The sequence below is a fragment of the Chlorocebus sabaeus genome, chromosome 15, assembly GCF_047675955.1.
Source record: "Chlorocebus sabaeus isolate Y175 chromosome 15, mChlSab1.0.hap1, whole genome shotgun sequence".
Taxonomy (NCBI): domain Eukaryota; kingdom Metazoa; phylum Chordata; class Mammalia; order Primates; family Cercopithecidae; genus Chlorocebus; species Chlorocebus sabaeus.
In genome coordinates this window covers 34,440,780-34,457,644 of record NC_132918.1, presented here as the reverse complement: position 1 = coordinate 34,457,644, position 16,865 = coordinate 34,440,780, and the positions used below count along the sequence as shown (strand labels likewise).

The following is a 16,865-nucleotide window of genomic DNA, read 5'->3' as shown; positions in this document are numbered from 1 at the left end:
AAACTTTAGTGAGGATTGGTGATGTTTTTCCCATGGAGGACACCAAAAGTAAGTTCAGGGACTCTCTGACGTAGACAGCACTGGCCCAGGAAGTCTGCCCGGTCCCCAGGCAGTGTCCATTGTTCACAATGTCCATCTCATCACCACTGGTACCAACTGTCATCTCTGGAGAGATGCTTCAGGCCATTCTTCTTTTTGAAGGAGCTGAGGCTTCCCAGAGCTAAGGCTGGGAAAACTTTAGCCATCTCCCCAAGCAGGCTACCAAGTTAGGAGCCAGCCCAATAAGCCTTTGAGATTTAGGAGGCAAAATGGGCAGCTTGCCCTTCTCCTTTTCTCATCAGCAAAATAACTCAAAAAATCACAATAAAACATAATATGGTTACCCTTTTCTTTGGAAATATTGTCTTAGAATGATGAAAAAAATGCTCAAAAAACAAAAGCCAGTAGCCTATTGAAATCACGTGAGTGCAGTGTCCATGGCCCACTGCCTGTTGCAGAGCATTCTGCGGCCTCTGGGAAGATAAAGATCTGCGATGGCGATTGTGTCGCAAATACACACAAGAGAGAAAGTCCACATTGCCACACAGTGTGATGATTTTCAATTATTTTCCCTAAAACAGACTAACACTCTTACAAATATTCTTTTCCTCTGAGTGTTGCTGCTTAGTGCTCGCTTTATGTAGAAGAGACTGTTGTTCCCTTTCTCATAGTAAGAGCAGAGCCTTCTGGAAAGTAGGGCATTGAGAAGTTCTAAAATATTTTTCTCTTTATATTGAGGAAATTAGATTCATTTTGTAGTCTATAGATCAGGGTCAGTTTCTTCTCATTGGCTTTAAAGAATAGTTTCCTGTTTTGAGTTTCTTTACTTTTTTAAGTTTCAATAGTTATACAATAGGTAATAACATTTGCAAAGTCTTTATCCAGTTTAAAATTTTAAAAATCTACTCGGTGTCTATCAGTTATGCCATGTCTGCTTCTAGGAAGAAGCTGCAGAAGCTAACAACAAAGCCCTATTATAAAAAGAATAAGAGATTAGCAGTGAATTGAAGGCAAGGGGGAGAAAAATAGTCAAACAAAAATGTAAAATAATGATTTTCTTTGAGCAGAAAGCTTGGCACCCAGTTTTCTTAATAAAAAGGAGACATAATAGATCTTGGTAAAATGTAAATGCACTTTTTTTTTTTTGGCTACATTCTAAAATTGGGCTATCCCAATAAGAAATATGACCTCCTCTATTGGACAGGCTAGGATATAAGTGCTTATATGTCACGATCAGGGTTATAACAACTTCTGTGCAGGCTGATCAATTTGAATGGTGAATATTAGTCAAAATCAATCTGCTTTGAATCAATAAACAAGGAGCAAGATTGTGAGGAACATTTCTTTGGATGAAATCATCCCTGGCAGTGTGAAACATAAGGGTCAAAAATTCAGAAAATCATCATAAGGTTCACATATTTTATTGAATTACCATTCTTTGACATCAGATCTTTACCAGACATTAACATTTCAATGTTATGCTTTTCCTCAGTGCTACCAGTGGTTGAAAGAAAGAATTGTAAGTGAAGAAGGGAGAAAACAGCAAAACAAGCTAAAAGACCTTTCCCCAATTGCGGAGCGTCTGGGATGCACACTACCTCAGCTAGCTGTTGGTAAGAAAATTACTAAGCTATGGGGTGGTAGAGGGACTTCTGCTGAGATCATAGTTTTCTATTGCTGACCACACCCTTATCATGATAAAATGTCTTTTGTAGGGACAGATATCTCTGAAGCATAAACTCCTGCTAGATATAAAGTGAGTTATTTGAGGTTCCCCAGAATTTTCTACACGATAGCAAATTTTTCTTACTTCTTTCCCCTTGCCCTTATAATATAGTTTAAATGAGAACATGTCAGTGATGACACACACTATCACAGATGTCAGGGGTGAACTGTGTAGTGACATCCATTTCTTTTAGCTCAAGTTGCTGTCTCTGTTGAAAACTGAGCCAGGGTTGGTTAGAGGCTGAGATACAGCACTGTTACAGGCCCAAGGCTACTGCCACATGAAAAGCTGATCCTAGAGAAATAGCTTCACCCTGAAACTTCTTGAAGGCCATAAAAATTGTCCTCCTAATGCTGTGGAGTCCATGAAAGGTCATGATTGCTGGTAACAATTGAAAAACCACCTGCACTGTTTGAGAGAAAGATAACATGAACCACATTCAATCATGGGTGTTTCAGTCAACGATGGACCACATATATGTAGGCGGACCCATAAGATTATAATGGAGCTGAAATATTACTATTGCCTAGTGATGTTGTAGCTGTCCTAAGGTCCTAGTGCAATGAATTACTTGTGTGTTTGTGGTCATGCTGGTATAAACAAGCCTACTGCACTGCCAGTAATCTAAAAGTCTAGCACACACAATTATCTACAGTACATAATACTTGCTAATGATAATAAATGACCATGTTACTGGTTTATGTATTTACTATACTATACCTTTCATCTTTACTTTAGAGTGTTACTCCTTCTACTTACTAGAAAAAAAAAAAGTTAACTGTAAAACAGCCTCATGCAGGCCCTTCTCCTGAAGGGTGTTCCCAAAAGAGGAATTCTGATCACAGGAGATGACAGCTCCATGTGTGTTACTGTCCCTGAAGACTTCCTAGAGGAACAAGATGTGGAGGTGGAACATAGTGATGGTCCTGACCCTGTGTAGGCCAAGGCTAATGAGTGTGTCTCTTAGTTTGTAACAAATAAAAAAGTTTAAAAAGCTAAAAACACACTTTTTAAAAATGAAAAGAAGCTTGTAACAATATAAAGAAAATACTTTTGTACAACTGTACAATGTGTTTGTGTTTTAAGCTATGTTATTACAAATAAGTTGAAAGGTTTTTTTGTTTTGTTTTTTGTTTTGAGACAGAGTCTTGCTCTGTCGCCCAGGCTGGAGGGCAGTGGCGTGATCTCGGCTCACTGCAACCTCCATCTCCTGGGTTCAAGCGATTCTCCTGCCTCAGCCTCCTGAGTAGCTGCGATTACAGGTGCACACCACCACGCCCAACTAATTTTTGTATTTTTAGTAGTGACAGGGTTTCACCATGTTGGTCAGGCTGGTCTCTAACTCCTGACCTTGTGATCCACCCACCTTGGCTTCCCAAAGTGCTGGGATTACAGGCATGAGCCACCGTGCCCAGCCAAAAGTTTTTTTAAATTAAAAGTTTATAAAGTAAAAATGTTACAGTTAGCTAATGTTAATTATTGAAGAAAGAAAAATCTTAAAAATAAATTTAGTGTAGCCTAAGTGCACAGTGTTTACAAAGTCTATGGTAGTGTACAAGAATATCCTAGGCCTTCACATTCACTCACCACTCACTCACTGACTCACCCAAAGCACCTCCCAGTCCTGCAAGCTCCAGTCATGGGAAGTGCCCTACACAGGTATACTATTTTATACCATATTTTTACTATACCTTTTCTATGTTTAGATACACAACACCATGTGTTACAACAACCTCTAGTATTCAGTACAGTAACATGCTGTACATATTTGGAGCCTAGGAGCAACAGGCTATACCACATTGCCTAGATATGCAGTAGGCTATACCAACTAGGTTTGCATAAGAACCCTGTGATGTTCACACAATGAGGAAAATACCTAACAATGCATTTCTCAGAACGTGTCCCTGTCGCTATGGGATGCATAACTGTATCTTATTTTAAATTTTCTAGTGACCACGTTAAAACATTAAAATGAAACCGGTGAAATTAATTTTAATAATGGATTTTCTTTAACCCAATATAGCCAAAATATTATCATTTCAACATGTAATAAATATTAAAAATTATTGAGATATTTTACTTTTGTTTTCTACAAATCTCTGAAATCCAGCATATATTTTACACCTAGAGCAAGCACATTCCAATTCAAGCTAGACACATGTTGCATGTTGCATGCTCAATAGCCACATGCTGCCAAAGGCTACACACTGGGCAGAAAAGCACTGAGACTTCCAGTTCCCTTACTAGGGGATGTTTGTCAGGTTCTATGGTAAGCACCTCAGGCTCACGCTCACTGTCTTGTCTCCTTCATCATCAAAATAATCCGCTGAGGTCTATACTATTACTAGTCATATTTTACAGATGCTAGTGGAGGATTTTGCTATTACTATCTCCACTTACAAATGAAGAAATGAGATAAAAGAGTTCATGTGGTAGCTATGAGAAAGGAATAAAATGGGTGCTGATTCTAGACAAAAAAAAAAAAAAATCCTAAAGATTAAGAAATTGCAGGAATTGGGACATATCAGAAACACTAACCCAATGAGATAAAAAGCTCAAGATAAGCTTTATGCAAATAAAATAATTTAATAGAATATTTGTTGGTAGCTTGACTCTTCAGAGGTTGGAAGGCAGAGAAATGTTAGTTGCAATTAACAGTCATAGAAAGATAGAAATGGGAAGTGGTTTTAGAAAGAGGGGGAAATGCCATGTACCTAAGTATATGTATGACTGTTGCTTTAATCCTTTCTTCAAAAAAATAAAATAAAGCAATGTATTTAATATTTTTACTTAGCAACCCTACAGCTTTAACAAGCACAGTAAAACATATTAGCTATTTGACCATAGGCAAGTTACTTAACCTGATAACAATTTTCTTATCTGTGAAATGGGTATAATAGTACATATCTTACAAACCAGTTGAGTAAAGGGAAATTATATATATAAAGCAAAAAGTAGGTGCTCAGTGAGTGCTAATAAAGATGATAATGTTCTTGCAAAGAGTAGACATGCAAAACTTGAAATTCTGTCTGCTCTTAGCCATGGCATGCAATCAGAGTAATATGCAGAGAAACATATTCTGCACAATCATAAATATGGTTTTTAGACAGCAACATGAAGTATTAAACTTAGCCCTGAAAAGTAGGGAAGAACATTGTCTTTTTAGAGAGGAAATCTTTACAAGATTTAGACTCTCACTGGATATTAGATATGCATGAAGTACCTTCTTTACGGGGTCTGAGTTTAAATTAATACATGCTTTTTTCCCCTTTTCCTCCCTCTATCCCCTCAGATGTCTTTCTCACCTGTCACTTCTTTCTTTGTAAATAAATAATTTTGTTTATAGCCACAAAACTCTCAAAATCAAAAGGGAAATTATTTCCAGGTGTGTTATCTTTGGTCTGCTAGTGTGGGAGAGGGGAGATCCTCCAGCAGGAAGCGAACTACTTGAACCCAACTGTGTGCCTGCTCCCCAAGTCACACAGGTACAGTGGAGCCAGCATTCACACTTTGTTCTTAGTGAACACTCTGGACATACTTGCTGGTGACACTTGGTTAGAGGTGCTAATTATCCAGAATCAGCTGCAGTTGCTACCATGGAGTTGACCAGCTCTGCCCAGTGGGTTCTCCTGTGCCCCAGAGGCCCATTAGGGGAATCAGCTGTTGATGACCTCGCGTAGTCAGGTAGTTTATGGGCAATAATTTGCCTAGAATTGGCTTTGTCCTCAGAACTACTTTTAAGGCCAAAAACAGTTCTCAGTGCAAAGCAGGAAACAATGCAGTCAAAAAAAGGAGAGAAAGATTGGATTGGTACTTTTATAGAGCACTATTTTGTATTTTGCCCATGTGGAAATTCAGTGATTACCATAAAAGGCCTGGACATGGTAACAGCTTAAGAGTATCAGTTGACAATATGGCTGTCCAAATGGGGGCAGAAGATGTGCTTGGGGATATCCATCAATCATCCATGCCTATGTTTATTCAACAAACATTTAATAAGTTCCTACTTTGTGCAAGACACTGGGCTGGTGGCTGAGCATCCAAATGCAAATAAGACACATCTCACAGCCTGGTAGGCAAGTCAAGCAAATAAACAGATAATTTTAATACAGGTCATAATACTGAGAAGGGAACAGAGGATTAGGGAATTAGGAGCTTGGAATTCAGGGAAGTACTTTAGGAGCAGGCAATACCTTTGGGAAATCTCAAATGATAAGCAGATATTAGTGAGGCGAAAAGAAAGGGGGAGGCAAAAGGACATTCCAGGCAAAAGGAACAGCTTGAGCAATATGCCCCAGAAGGAAGGGAGAGGAAGAGGAGAAAACAGCAAGATGCTTGGGGATGGAGAGGATTTAAAGACAAGTGAGTGCTCCTGAAGCACAAAATTCAAGGTAGGGAGCCATGAAGCTGCAGAGGTAGGCTAGAAAATAAGGTTTTCCAAGGTAAGAATTAAGAACCTCAGGCCCAACTAGGGAAGTGATATGATTAGATTTGTGTTTTTAAAGACCGCTGCTGGCTGGATGAGAGCTGTATGGGGGAAATATAAGGGGATAATTCAAGCAAGAGGTAGGAAAACCAGTTTTCCAGGAGAGAGATGATGAGGGCTTGAGTGAGGGCAGCAGTGACTGAGGTGGTGAAGACAGCTGAACCAAAGCAGTCATTGTCAAACTGAGCCCTGTATCCACACAATGGAATACTCTTTAGCAACAAAAAGAAATGGTGTACGGATACATGCTGCAACATGGAAAAACCTAGAAAATATATGCTTAAGTGAAAACCAGACCCAAATGACCACTTACTGTTTGATTCCATTTAGGTGAAATGTCTAGAAAAGACAAATCTGGAGACAAAAAGTGGGTCAGTGGTTGCCTGGTACTTGAAGTAGGGATCTTATTAGGGTGATGGAAATGTTATAAAACTGGATTGAAAATAGTGAAGGCTGCATATTAAAAATGGTGGTTTGCAAATTTATAAAAAAATTTAATATACAATTAAAATGGGTAAAATTTTTGATGGGTAAATTTTACCTCAATAAAGTTGGTTTAAAAAACAAAACACAAAAGAGCATGGTCCCAGATCAGCAGCATCAGCATAAGCATTACCTAGGAGTATGTTAAAAATGAACAGACCGCACCCCAGAACTTCTGAATCGGAAACTCAGGGGGTGAGCCACAACAGTGGGTGTTTCACAGGCCCTTGGGATGATTCTGACACATACCAAAGTTTGAAAAGCACTTGATTAGAGGAATATTTAGGAGGAATAATTAATTGGACTTAGCAGTTAAAAGGGAAAAGGGGGTTGGAAAAGGACAGTTCTTAAAGATTACTCCCAGGTTTCCAGATTGGGGAGCCACATTGCTGGTGATGCCCCCAAATGTGATTGGGAATGCAAGAGGGCCAGGCATCATAGCAGGAAGTTTGCGGTGCCTGTGGGGCATCTCGCAGGAAGGCCCAGCAGACACTGCATCTAGTCCAGCAACACTGAGTTCCAGACAGCTAAGGACTCAGAAGTCCACCGTAACCACCAGGAGGCTCCTGGGGACCTTAGCTTTGGGACACAGCAACAAGGTGACTGGGATGTGAAGAAGGTCAGTAAGGGAATCCGAACTGACCTTTTAGAAGTTTAAGAGGGGAAGAAGGTTGGGGAAGTATCTAAGCAGGTAAAAAGGGTCAGAGGAAGCTTATTTTAGAATGGGAGAAATTTTAGCATGTTTTGTTGACAGAAAGACACCGTAAGAAATTTTGAAATGGGGTGGTGGGGGCAGTGGAATCACGTATGAATCAAGTCCAAGAAAAGGCAAAAAGGAGATGGCTCCAAGGCAGAGTTTGGTCTTTGACAGAAACCGCACACATCCTCTTCTGAAACTGGAGGATATGGATGTGGATTCTTATGCAGTAGGAGAGTGGGGAATTAAGGAATATTCCAATGGAGGGACTTGATTTTCTATAGACATTAGGACAAGGTCATCTAGTAAGAGTCAGGGGACAGGGTTTGATGGAATGGTTTAAGAGTACAGGTGTAAGGTCATTTTTGGGAAAAGAAAGATGACCAAGGGCAAGAATGAGGCTGACCAGGCTGGCTGAAGCCAGCTGGGAGGGAAGACGTGAATGCACAGGGGCACCAGACCATGAACTGTGAGATTCTCTCCAGCACGCTCAGCTGCCCTGAAGTAGAAGCCAGAAACACAGATGCAGTACTGATGGGGATCTGCTAAGGAAGCAGAGGAAGTGAAGGGTGTGAGGGTTCATAAGAGAGTAATTTAGATCATCAACACAGAATGAATCTTGGGTTAGGAAGAAAGGGAGGTCCAGAGAGGACTGCCAGGTAGGTGGGAATCAAGGAACCAGAAACCTAGAGTCTACAAGGGCTACAAGCAACAGATGTGGAAAAGTGAGACCATGAATACGATGGAAAGACAGGAGGTTGTGGGTCAAGGTAGAAACAGGAATCGAGCCATCTGCTGGTGAGCAATGTTAGGTGTTTCCAGGAACAATGTGTTTCTAGGGTGGGGAGCTGGATTGAATGCCCCGGTTGTGGTGACGAGGCCTTATGTGGAAAGCAAAAAGGCCTTAAGCCCTGAGCCAACCCAAATGCATTGAGTGTTCACTAAGGGACATATAGTAGGCTAGGAATTGGAAAACCAACAGAGAAGCAAGAAAGACAGCAGTGCATCTGTGTTTTCTGCTTCTACTTGAGGGCAACTGAGCGTGCTGGAGAGAATCTTACAATCCATGATCCGACGCCTCTGTGCATTCACATCTCCCCTCCCAGGTGGGCTTTGACAGATTCTGTCAAATCTTCTACACAACAGGGGGTGCTGCTCAGGTTTTTAATCTAGGAAGCACTGTACATCCTCCACAAAAGGAGTTAATAAATTTTGGCTGCAACAAACAGCTGTAGCAGGTGTTTATAAGCTAATCAGTGATTGGAAGTGCTTTGATAACCTGACCCAGTGTCCTCTCCTCCCAGCGTGGTGCCTGAGAAATGAAGGTGTGAGTTCTGTGCTCCTGGGATCATCCACCCCTGAACAACTCATTGAAAACCTTGGTGCCATTCAGGCAAGTATTGCAGCCCCTTCCAACAAACACCAGGGAATTTAATGGTGCCTTTGAGGCTATTTCCAGGCAGTGTCTGTCTCTGCCCCGCTCCATCCTTCTGGGTGGGGCAAGAGTAGGGGGAACAAAGGCAAAGAACACTTTCCCAGAACATGTATCCAGGGTTGTCCTCTGCCTATGAACAGGCAGTATTCCCAAAGCTCATTTCTCGGGACGGTTTGTTTCTGTGGAAGAGTGCATTCCAGTGTTAACCCGGCAACTGACTTCCCAGGCCTCGCCATGAAAGCCTGGCTAACTTGCTTGGAAATTTAAGTCATAGGACAATATACATACATCATTTACTCATTTGTTCTTTCCACAAATACTGCCCACCTGCTGTGTGCTGAGCCTCTTCTTTCTGTTTGCTGAGCATCTTGTATTCCCCCTTCCATGATAACTTTTATGATAATGTAGTATAACTGCCTGTCTCTCCTGCTAGACTGCAAGCCCTCTGAGGTCAGAGACCTGCGTCTTTGCTTTTCCACTGATTTTCCAGTTCCTAGGGTACTTACCACATGTTCCTTAATTAATACTCAAGATCTATTGAATAATATTTGCCATGTTTTAAGAGAAATGGGCTCAAAATTCCATTTTGGACTTCCAGGATCACATCTCCCTAGAAGCAGATTTAGGAGGCCCATCCCCATTCCCTATGCCATGAGGATGGCCGCTGGTTCAGGGCACTAGATGGGGACTGCAGCTATATTCTGGGGAGCTTGTAGTGGCAGTGGGTGGGTTGAAAGGATGTTCCTGGGAACTCTAAGGAGAGGGGTGGAGTTTAGTATCTATTGTGACCACCACCTTTCCCCAAAGGCCACAGCTAGTCGAGTCTGTCCTACTCTCAACCCTGCTAAAAGCCCTAGGAATGATCCTGCCCGCAATTCTTGCCACTACCTGCTAAAACAAGAAAGGTTGTCTATTTTTCTCCTGCTCATGGGAGGAAAAGAACTATCTCACAGCTTCTTCCCTATCTACCTGTCCTTGCAACAAGCACATAGCCCTGTTACCATTCCCAAAAGGAAACAGGTGGAGGTAGGGACAAATATGATTTAAAATCCTTTTTAAAAATAGCCCAGAACACACTGTGGAATAAATGGCATAGATCCGCTGCCCACTCCCCCAACCTTTCTTCGGGCTGTGCAGCTGTGTAATCACCTCTGCCTCTCTGCTTCTAACAACTCCCATACCCAGCCCTGTAACTCCTACTGGATTGTTAGGTTCCCTGTGCCTACATGAGGAATTATCCCTCTTATGAATGCCACCTCTCATTTTCATTTATGCTCTGGGAAAAGATAAGGGTACACAGTGATGAGGGGACGGAACAGTTTGTACAAAAAAGAACTGAAATTCAATCCAATGACTTCAGTTTCACTAATATTTATGGAGCACTTAATTCTATGTCTGGCATCATGTTAGGCAGTGGGAGGACTGAGATGGGCAACAGGACCCGGCCTTCAAAGAGCTCATGTGCTGGCTGAGAAACAGTGAATTAAAAAATCTATCCCTTAATTCATTCAACAGATCTTTGAGAGCCTACTGTATACCAGGTACCCACAGGAAAGAAGAATAACACTGTCTAACCTTCAAGGGGTTTTTTACATGCCAGTAGGAGAGACAGATAAATATACAAAATAATTTCAGGTTGTGAAAAGGGCCATTAAGTAAATAAATGCTTATTTTACTGAGACTGAGGAATGGGTGAGCCTATTTTAAATGTCTTTGCAAAAAGCCCCTCTGGAATACGTTTATTCCAAGGACTTCGCATGCCTTCATTTTTTACATTCTTTGACAATGATTCACATGCCTTCACACAGCATGTGAAGAGTCCAGGAAAGTGCATTTCAGGGACAGGGAAGAGCAGTGGAAAGGCCCTGAGATGGGAAGGACCTTGACTTCTCCCAGGAACTGTCAGCTAAGGCCAATGTGGTCAACATGTAGTTGAGCACAGGGACAGCAGCTGCAGTGATGAGGAGAGACAGGCAGGGCTAGGTCTCGCAGGACACCATGGGTTACAGTTCATGCTACATGTGACAAGTCCTTGTGGAGGGTTTTAAGAGGAGGGACATGCTCCTGTTTGAATGTCTGAAGGTCACTCTGGCTGCTGTATGGAAAGTAGAATGAAGGGCAAGGGCAGTCATCCAGGCAAGAGGCGATGGTGGCTTGAATGAGGGTAGTGGCCATGGAGGGGGAGAGAAGTGCATGGATTCTGCAGGTTTGAGAAAGAGAGACACCATGGCTTGGCAGAAGAGGGAGGAATTGAGGATTCTTATCATGCTATTACTGGGAGATCACTGCCATTCCTGGGGGCAGTCATAGTGCCTGGGGATGGCATATGAGGCAAGTCTCAGGCTGAGTTTTAAAAGCTGTGGAAGTAGACAAGGCAGCTGACGGGGAAGGAGACACTTTCAGAGGAAAAGTCTTGAGTAATTTTTCTTCCCAAAACATTTCCTCCCTAGCAAGGCTTTTGCTTGCAGCAGGATGAGGTTTTGCCTATCCTAAAGGGGACATTATCCATGCAGCAAGGCTGGTACCATTGCGGGCTTACCAATCCTCCCCTGTTCTACTCCACCTCTCACTGAAGTCCACCCAAGACAAGCTGTGATTGGGCCCACAACATGGTGAAGAGCAGACTGGGTGACTAGGGGTGCCCAGCAGTGGTGGGACTGGTTGCAGAAGGATGGAAAATATGGAGCACCAGTAGTTGTAAGAAAATATTTCTAGTAGGCTGGGAAGGCAGCTGCTTCAAGGGATGCCATGTGCCTAGGACGTGCAGGAATGAAGGGGCGTATATAAATCAGAGCCCCATAGGTGGGAGAGACAACAGGTGAAAGCACAGTTGCAGGCAGCCAGCCTTCACCCACACAGGTTCCATCCTCCCCACTCCCACCTAAAAGGTGGGAGAACCACCTCTCCTCATCCTCCCCACATGCCTTAAAACCCTTCTGAGGTTCCCCATCACTCACTCAGAGAAGGCCAGGCTCCGCAGCAGTCGGGCCTCATCACTCCCCACCACACCTCCCCGGAATCTGAATCCTCAGCCATCCTGAACCACTCAGAGCCTCGGCGATAGCAGTGGCCCTCTGCCTACAAACTGACCACTACCCCAGCCTAGCAAAATCCTCCTCCACCCCCAAGTTCCAGATCAACAGGAACCGAATCCTGGGAGGACTTTCACTAATGTCCAGCCAGCCCCAGCAACGTTAGCCAGACCTTCCCTCACCCACCACCTACCCCAGGCATTGTAACATCAAGTTTGCAAGACTAGTAGCCTGTGGGGTGTTTGTAAAATCTGTAGTAGTTTACAATGTTTTAAAGTGGGGCTTCTCTTGAAAATTCTGGTCTTGCGATACTACATCTTGTTTTATTCGAGTACTTTTATGGTTTCGTTTTTCTAATGTCTAAATCTCTTTCCTATCAAAAATTTGTTTTGCTGTAATGAATGAAGGATTTTTCTCCTCACATGGCTAACCCACTGTATTTTAGACAAAAAAAAAAAAAAAAAAAAAAATCCAACAAATCCAGTTTCTAGGTTTTTGGTCTCATTATTACAGTCTCATTTTAAATAACACATTAGCTGTTTGGACACTGAAATTCCAGAGCTAGTGGGAAATCAAATTCTTTCTTCAGCTTCACAGTAAAACATTAACCAGAATGAAGTTTCCCAGGCTGGCAGCTCTACTATTTTGCCAAACCCTAAGGCTTCTGAGGATAGCACTTGAGTGGAGACAAGGTCACCTTGGCCAGCAGGATTGCAGCAAAGGGAGAATGAGGTTGAAACCTCAGAACTGGTCGTCAGAATTGTATTTCACCATGGTCTCCACACAAGGTCAGACTTTTCCAGTGAGAAAGTCTGCCTTTGTCCCTTGTCTTATGGTGTAATGTGTACCCTTGGCCCACTTCTCACAATAAATGCTAGCCTTGAATGAGCTCATCCTTTCCCCGGGCTTCAATCAGCATGTCGGTGCAAATGACTCACAAACCCTCAACTCCAGCCCTCCGGCAACTACGAAGCTCCACAGCTGCACGTGCAGCTGCTCAGTCACTCCTAGGTGGATATTCCACAGGCACCTTACACTCAACACATCCTACTCCCTCCCAACTTCTTATTCCCCAAACTACTTCCCTTTGGTTTCTAATCTCAATAATCAACACCAATATTCTTCTAGTTACTCAGTCTTGAAACCACCATCATCACCCAAAATGTGTCTCAGGTCTACTTTTCTTTTCTGCTCCACTGCCCTAGTTAAGGCCCTATTGCCCGGCTTGGATTGTAATACATATCTAACATCTGTGTCCCCTTTCAACCTCCTCCAACTCACCCTTCAAACCACCTCCAGGTGTCTGATGGGGTTACTCCTAGATCAGACGTCCTGACAGGTTCCCCACTGCCTAAAGTGGAGATTCCATAAAATGGCATTTAAGGCCTTCCACACTCTTATCCCGTTCTTACCATCCATATCCTGTTTTACCATCCCCACAACTAATCACTGTACATTATCACTCCAGTTCGTTTTTCCATGCTATTCCATCTACCTGGGATGCCTGTTAAACCCCAGCCATCTTTCACCAGGGTTCAGACCACCAGTCAGAATAAATCTCTTCTTAGTCTCTAGACCTGTGCTGTGCAGTACCATAGTTCTAGCCACATGTGGCTACTGTGTGCGTGAAAGATGGCCAGTCCAAACAGAGATGTGCTTTAAGTGTAACCTGTTCACAAGATGTGACTTAGTACCAAAAACAACTGTCAAGTATCTTTTCTATATTGATTACATGTTGGAATAATGTTTTGGACATAATGGAGTAAAAATGTGTATTTATTTCACTGTTCTTTTTAAGGTATCCAATAGAAAATTAAAAATTACAAATGTGGCTTGCATTATATTTCCATTGGATAGAGCTGCTCTATATTTCTATGAGCCTTCACTTATGCCTTTATGCCTTCATTTATGCAATCAACAAGGCCCCGACCTCAAGGAGGTTACAATGTGATGGGGGCGTCGTTATATTTCAGCTGTGATTTGTGAAGATACACGATTCTAGATTAATTTGCTAAATATAGAGCACAAAAAAAGAATGATCAACACTGCTAACAATATCCTTTGTACTTCTCCTCCTGCTCTCAGGTTCTCCCAAAGATGACATCACATGTGGTAAATGAGATTGATAACATATTGCGCAACAAGCCCTACAGCAAGAAGGACTATAGATCATAAGGCAATGCATGAACCACAGAAGCTGCATGGTTAAAATAGCGGCCTGTGCCCAGTACAGAAAGGTGTTACTAACCAGTCTTTTCAATCACTTAGCAGCTTGCTGCTCAACCTCTAGTGTCCCTCCCTGGATTCTCTGAGGTGTCTGCTGTTGCTACCACTGTGCACATCTGAAAACTCACAACCAAGAAAATCCATTCTATTTTCTTATCTTGGACTGGAGTCACCTATTCTTGCATTGCTGTATACACCTCATGCTTATGCAATGGGAAGAATATGGGGGCCGGGGGGTGATGTATTACCTTCAGGCATTTGGTAACTCAAAGAAGGCTGTACAGATATATTTTTTCAAAAGAACAAAATCCACAGATGCAATATGAGTTGCATAAGAAACAGAGTAGACAGACTAAATTCAGTGAAGGAAAGGAATTCAGAGATTTTTCTTAGGAAATAGATTCTTGTTAAGTAAATAGTTATTAAAAACATATCTCACTGCAAAAAAAAAAAAAAAAAAAAAAACAAAAAAAAAACAGTATCTTCACTCAAAAGTCTTGCTTGGAAGAATGAGCAGAAAGAATTTTATATATATTTTTTTCTATTTTCACATTCATATTAACAAGTTTTGTTCCATTTGTTGTTCAACAAAACTACAATTTCTGGGTATTTTGGCTTTATTACCTTTCAAATATTTACTGTTGCTTGGCCCCAAGAATGGCCTTGTACAACTTATCCAGAATGTCTATTAGGATTCTAATGTTACATCCACTTACAAGTAGTGACAGTAAAAGGATGAATACCCCAATCTTTAGTGACATTGCAGCTGATTTATAAAAGAGAGGGCTACACTGCTACGGAAACTTAGCTTTGAAGAAAATGCAATGTATCTGCAATTAGGTGTTCATTTGTTACTACATTTTATTAAAACCTGCTTTATACTGTCAACTGCTTGGAGGCACAATTTCTGCAAGTTTAAATATTTGAGCTTTAAAAATAAACATAATACATGCTCAGTTTTTTAAGTAAACCTGTAAAATACCCAGAAAGGCAAATGTTCATTGTTTAATTAGCACTGGGATTTTCAACATAATGTTTGGTATTTTTTAAGCGTTGTTAACATGAAAGTCAACCACTGGCTTTGTGAAAAAATGCTATGTCACTATTCAGAATATGCTGGGTAAATTAACTTGCCTAGTGAAAAGCAAAATGTTAAAGAACTTCTGGTTATATAATATTATATGCACTAAACTATATGCATGAAAGTTCTTTGCATGGATTAATGGGGCTTACCCTTGTTGCACTCGAAATCTGAGATCTATCTAGCCCTGCCACTATTGGCTACTTACCCTCATTAATATCCCACTTGAGAAAAATTGTGAGAATATACTGTGTCAATATCTGTAAAAAGAGAGAAAATATGTTTTTTGTTCTTGAAGGGGGTGGTGTGGAGGTAGCCCTTTAACTTTATTTGGATATCTGAGGATGTAGAAAATTCTAATTTAATTTTCTGGTCAGCAACTTCCCCATACAGAAATCACTTTGAGGTTTACAGAAGAATTGTAGTATCATTTTAAAATGTTATTTTCTGTCATTATTTCTAAATGTGTATTTCATGGTTAAGTTCTAAATCTGAAAATGCTAGTGGGAGATATCAAGAAATTTTCTTTTTGATTACCAGCACCTGTATTCTAACAAAGTTTGAATTTTTTGCCCGAATATCAGAATGATGGAAATTGATCATTTTTTCAGTTGTTCATTGTGTATTCAATCCAGTGAACTGCTGTACGTATAGAGGAGCTGAGGTGCCGTCTAATGGGAAATGTGATTTATTTGCTTAGAGTAATAAAAGCATTTTGTGCACTAAATCTCACAATAGATTTTATCTGATCTTTCATTTTAAGGCTTATGTATATTTTCCATATATGTAAAATATACACATATAAAATATATGTGGCGATAAAATAGGCAATAATCATCTAAATAAAAATTATATTGGCAGCTAAGCTGCACTGAATACTCAACAGAAATAGTAGTGATCAAAAGTCTGAGATTTAAATTGCAATCCAAACATTGTCTATCAATGGAGATTAACTACTGAAGATATCATTTCTCGCTGAGTTTTAGAACACTCTGCACTAAGGTTAAGGCTTCATGAATTCACTTTTAAAAACTTGCAAATCAAAACCAAATATAAATATTATGGCTTAGCTGTGGGAACAGCCAGTTTTTTATATGCGAATCTGTCATGGTAAATATACTAGATAATGTATTTCAGTTACGTCCTTAGGAAAATTTCCACGCACTCTAATTTTCTTTTCTCTTCCGAAAAGAATTCCCTGGCAGAGAATATATCATTCCAAAAGGTAACTTGGGTAGCAGCCATCCCTATATGGAAATCTCAGGCAAACTAGAAACCCTGTGTCTGGCTTCCCACTTTAAGAACTGTCACTTCATCTTCATGAAGAGACTGCCCAAGTCATTAGACAGATGTCAGAGCCTGAAGGAACCTTAGCAATCTGCAAAGCCATCCCTCTCACAAATGAGCAAAGCAGGCCTGGATAGATGAAAAAAACTTGCCCAAACTCACACACCGCTAGCTGATGGCAGAACCAGGCCTGGAACCTAAATATTTTGTGTTCTATGTCAGTGCTCCTTTAGGTAGATTTTTTTTTTTTCTTTTTAGGCTTTAAAGTTTTATGCAGAAATTGTGAGAATGTTGAAGTTAAAAAACTTAAGTATTAATCCAAACTCAGAAATCAAACAGGGAAAAGTCAGCGAATAGATATACTGAAAATTCA

The 16,865-nt window shown here is 41.1% G+C and overlaps 1 protein-coding gene across 2 annotated transcripts in view; it reads left to right on the top strand.

Annotated features, from left to right (window-relative positions):
* The window catches only part of KCNAB1 (potassium voltage-gated channel subfamily A regulatory beta subunit 1), a 386,124-nt gene extending 369,689 nt beyond the window's left edge, over positions 1 to 16,435 (top strand). For both annotated transcript variants that reach the window (XM_038002671.2, XM_008008619.3), the window contains exons 12-14: positions 1,532 to 1,652; positions 8,736 to 8,824; positions 13,984 to 16,435. In XM_038002671.2, the coding sequence (XP_037858599.1) occupies positions 1,532 to 1,652; positions 8,736 to 8,824; positions 13,984 to 14,073 (300 nt within the window). In that variant the 3' untranslated portion in view covers positions 14,074 to 16,435. The remainder of the gene's footprint in view (positions 1 to 1,531; positions 1,653 to 8,735; positions 8,825 to 13,983) is intronic.
* The last annotated feature ends 430 nt before the right edge of the window (positions 16,436 to 16,865 follow it).